At 53.0% G+C, this 3,479-nt stretch overlaps 1 protein-coding gene across 1 annotated transcript; it reads left to right on the forward strand.

Annotated features, from left to right (window-relative positions):
- The first annotated feature begins 320 nt into the window (after positions 1-320).
- On the forward strand, positions 321-3,004 carry LOC118549970 (antileukoproteinase-like). Its single transcript, XM_036114570.2, has 4 exons — positions 321-427; positions 1,298-1,459; positions 1,857-2,006; positions 2,759-3,004. The coding sequence occupies exons 1-4, from the start codon at positions 343-345 to the stop codon at positions 2,785-2,787; spliced, it is 426 nt and encodes a 141-aa protein (XP_035970463.1). The 5' UTR covers positions 321-342; the 3' UTR covers positions 2,788-3,004.
- The last annotated feature ends 475 nt before the right edge of the window (positions 3,005-3,479 follow it).

Consider the following 3,479-nt stretch of genomic DNA (forward strand, 5'->3'; position numbering starts at 1 on the left):
GTCGAGGCAAGTAGAGAGGCTCATTTGTAATGACCTCTGGTTCTGCGTTGTAGGCTCCCTTCCGGGCCCCTCCCCCGCTCCCCCCGCAAAGGCCCACGGCAGGTGCTTCCAGAATGGCCTCCCAACCAGCCTGCTGACACCTCCAAGTTCCACAAGTCCCTTCCCAGGCCTCAGGCTCCTGCCATCGATACTCGGGGGGGCGGAGTTACTGTCCTCCCCTGAATTTCCCGCTGAGCAGGGAGCAGCGGGGAGGGCCCCCAGCACTTCTGCAGGGACCACACCCTGGGAGGGTTATAAAGGGAAAGGCCAGCACTGGCCACCACCGCCCCACCTGCCGTCACTATGAAACCTGGCAGCCTCATCACCTTCACGGTGCTCCTTGCCCTCCAAATCCTCACATCCTGGACTGTGGAAGGTGCCAGCAAAGGTGAGTTGGAGACTCTCCGGCTATATCCAGGTGCCAGGGTCCATGATGGCTCAGCATGGCGGTAGCCTCCTCCTCTTAGTCCAGGGGCTGACCTTGAAGTCACCTTTCCCGTGGTCTGGCCCATGGCCCCTAATTTCAAGCATCTCTCTGAGGACTTCAGCTAAGAGCTTCTGAGCGTCCAGAAACCCACCTTTTGCCAGATGGACCTGGTGACCCCAGCCCCTGTATTGCTTATTGTTCTCTCTCTGCAGCTCGTTCTCTATTTGGTCTTTGGCTCTGTCACATTATTTGGGTCTCTGTTTAATTTTCCAAAATGTTCTCTTTTTCTCTTACTGTTTCTTTTTGAATGGTCACTCTGTCTCAATTGACTTGTCAGTTGATCTGCAATCTTTCCTTCAGGCTCTGATGACTTGCCTCTCCTACTACCGCGGTCCCTCTCTGCCTCCCTCCCAGTCAGCCGCGGGCCAGGAGCACCTGACCGTGAGCTCTTTCCAGCCGTGTGCTGGGGCTGGCTCACAACAGCCGAGGTGTACACTTTTCAAGACTTTTGTGGGCTAGTGGACATCACGTTGGTAGCTTGGAATCAGCCACGGGAGCAGTATTTACACCATGGCAATTGGCAAATACCAGCACACCACCATCTATACCTTCTTTCCTGTGCCATTGACTCCCTCTTGGTTGAGTGGCTGGCTGAGCCTGGCACCGCCCCACACCTGCCTTCAACCTGGAACCCTCACAGCTCCCTCTCTTCCTTTGGGGTCGGCTGCCTGAGTTAGTTTTCTCTCCCCTCCTGGGAAGCTGATTCTTTGTCTGGGATTATAGTCATGACTCAGAATCAGCTCCCTCCTCCTCCTTTGTTCTCACCCTTAGGAAAAGCCAAGCATGGTGTCTGCCCCTTCAGGCCTCAGGTGATGTGCTTTAGATTTGAACCCCCTCAATGCCAGAGCGACTGGCAATGTCCGAAGGAGCAGAAATGCTGTCCCGACTATTGTGGCATCAAATGCGTGGATCCTGTAGACCCATCAAAGCCAGGTGAGGAAACATAGCCCGGGAAGAGGGGACCCGGGGGACTTTAGCTTGAGGACACACATGTCGGAGAAGTGGCGGGGGCTCCCCGGAACTGGGCTGGAGGGTGGGGCAGAGCCACGGCTGACTGACTGCTATTCCCGGCGAGTCAGTCCAACAGCTGGGAAACCAGTCAGTCAGTTAGCTGCTCATTCAGCTCATGAGTCACTCCGCCTCTCAGACACTTACAACACTGGTTGGGGCCCCCTTGGTGGAACGGGGGCTCCATCAGGACACGCACTGGCCTCGGTTTGGGTGCCAAGGTAGAGAGGAAGTGATTTACACGCACGGGTTAGAGATAGGGTAGGAGTAGGGGTGATGCCTAGGGGGGCAAGCCTCTGAGTTGTGGCCCCATTCTCACCAGGTAATGTCAATCCTGGGAAGTGTCCAGTGGTCACTGGCCAGTGCAAGAGGCCCAACCCCACAGACAGCTGCTTGAATGACGGCCACTGCCTGAACCGTCTCAAGTGCTGCAAGGGGGTGTGTGGGAATTCATGTGTCAAGCCAGTGAAAGGTAAGATCTGGCGCAGATCCACATCCCCGGTGTGGTGCCCTGCCATGAGAAGGAGGGTGCTTAGCATCTCCCTATGCACCACTCGCCCCCCCACAAGTAGATCCACTGCCCCTTAATACCATTCACCCCCAGTTTCTAAGCAAACAGTTCCCAGGGTCACCTGTGACTAATAATGCTGGGTCGTGGGAGGAAAGGCTTCTTGGAATGAGTCAGAAGAAAGAAGCCATGATACAAGAGGCAAGAATTGTATCTTTTCATATCACCTCTGCCTCTGACCCACTGTGTGACTATGAGCAACTGACTGAATCTTTCTTAGCCTCAGTGTCGCCAGCTGTAAAATGGACACAAGTATATCCACTGGGATACTACATGTAAAAGCTCCTGTTAAACCTCAAAGTGCTGTGTGCATGGAGAGAGTGTTGCTGAGGTGATGGCCTTGATTGGCTAGGTTATCCGGAACCACAAGAAACCCCAGGGTGATGCCCAGATCGAGAGGCCATTCCAGGATGATCTAGCCCAATGCCTGGATTTTACCAGAATGAAGATGGGAGCAGTTCAAGAACAACCTGGATTTGTTCTGGAGTCCTAGACCAAAGACCAGCACTGTTTTGACTATTCCAGCTCCATGTTCTCTCTCTTCTTATCCCAAGGGATGTAGGGCCCACTGACAGGGGGACCATCTGACTGGAAGGAATGTAAGGCTCCCTGGGATTGTTCCTGTGCCGAGGGTCTGTTTTATTTTCTTTCCACAGATGTATTCTTGCCAGTTCAACGAGATTAGGACTTCCCGGTATATGTGGTCTGAGGATTCCTTTGTTCCCCAAGCCCGAGAAAAGCAAGTGTCTTGATGAAGGTGTGGCTCTGTGACCAACACCTCCAGGGGGCTAAGGTTGGGCCTGTTTTATCCGTGTATGCCCAGCATCCCGCCTGAGGCTTGACACACAAGAGGAAATGACAGTTGGCTAGTGAATAAATAAATACACAACGTTTTCTCTGCATTTCCAACTTCCTTGACTCATTGCATCTGGTCTAGGATATGAGGGGTGAGGTGAAGAATGACATGTCTGCATGTGTAGGGTTTCTCACCTAAGCTAGGAAGTGGAAAAAGAGAACATTTCAGGGCCAAGCAGGTATGGTTTTGAATCCTGCATCTGTAGATCACTGGCTCTCTAATTTGGGACAAATTTATGGGACTTTGTCCCACTGAGCCTCAGTTTTGTTACCTGTACCATGGGGAGGAGAATCGCAGTGCCAATTCCATGAAGTTGAGGATGAGAGGTATAACGTGTGAAATGATGAGCCCAGTGACTGTCACCTGATGACAGGAAGAGATGAAGAGCTGCTCACGAATGGTGAGATCCCCCCGCACCTCGCCTTCACTCCCAACCTAGCTGCAGGGGTCCCACAGTCAGGCGTAAAGCCATCAGGCAGAGAATGAGGGGATCCTCATCTGGAAAAACTGAACTGATCCAG

Source organism: Halichoerus grypus, chromosome 10 (genome assembly GCF_964656455.1).
Source record: "Halichoerus grypus chromosome 10, mHalGry1.hap1.1, whole genome shotgun sequence".
Classification (NCBI taxonomy): domain Eukaryota; kingdom Metazoa; phylum Chordata; class Mammalia; order Carnivora; family Phocidae; genus Halichoerus; species Halichoerus grypus.

Excerpts from the sequence above, each read along its gene's own strand:
- LOC118549970 (XM_036114570.2), top strand. The coding sequence starts at position 343 with ATGAAACCTGGCAGCCTCATCACCTTCACGGTGCTCCTTGCCCTCCAA. Across the intron at positions 1,460-1,856 it reads TGTAGACCCATCAAAGCCAG|GTAATGTCAATCCTGGGAAG; the intron begins GTGAGGAAACAT and ends CATTCTCACCAG. Across the intron at positions 2,007-2,758 it reads ATGTGTCAAGCCAGTGAAAG|ATGTATTCTTGCCAGTTCAA; the intron begins GTAAGATCTGGC and ends TTCTTTCCACAG.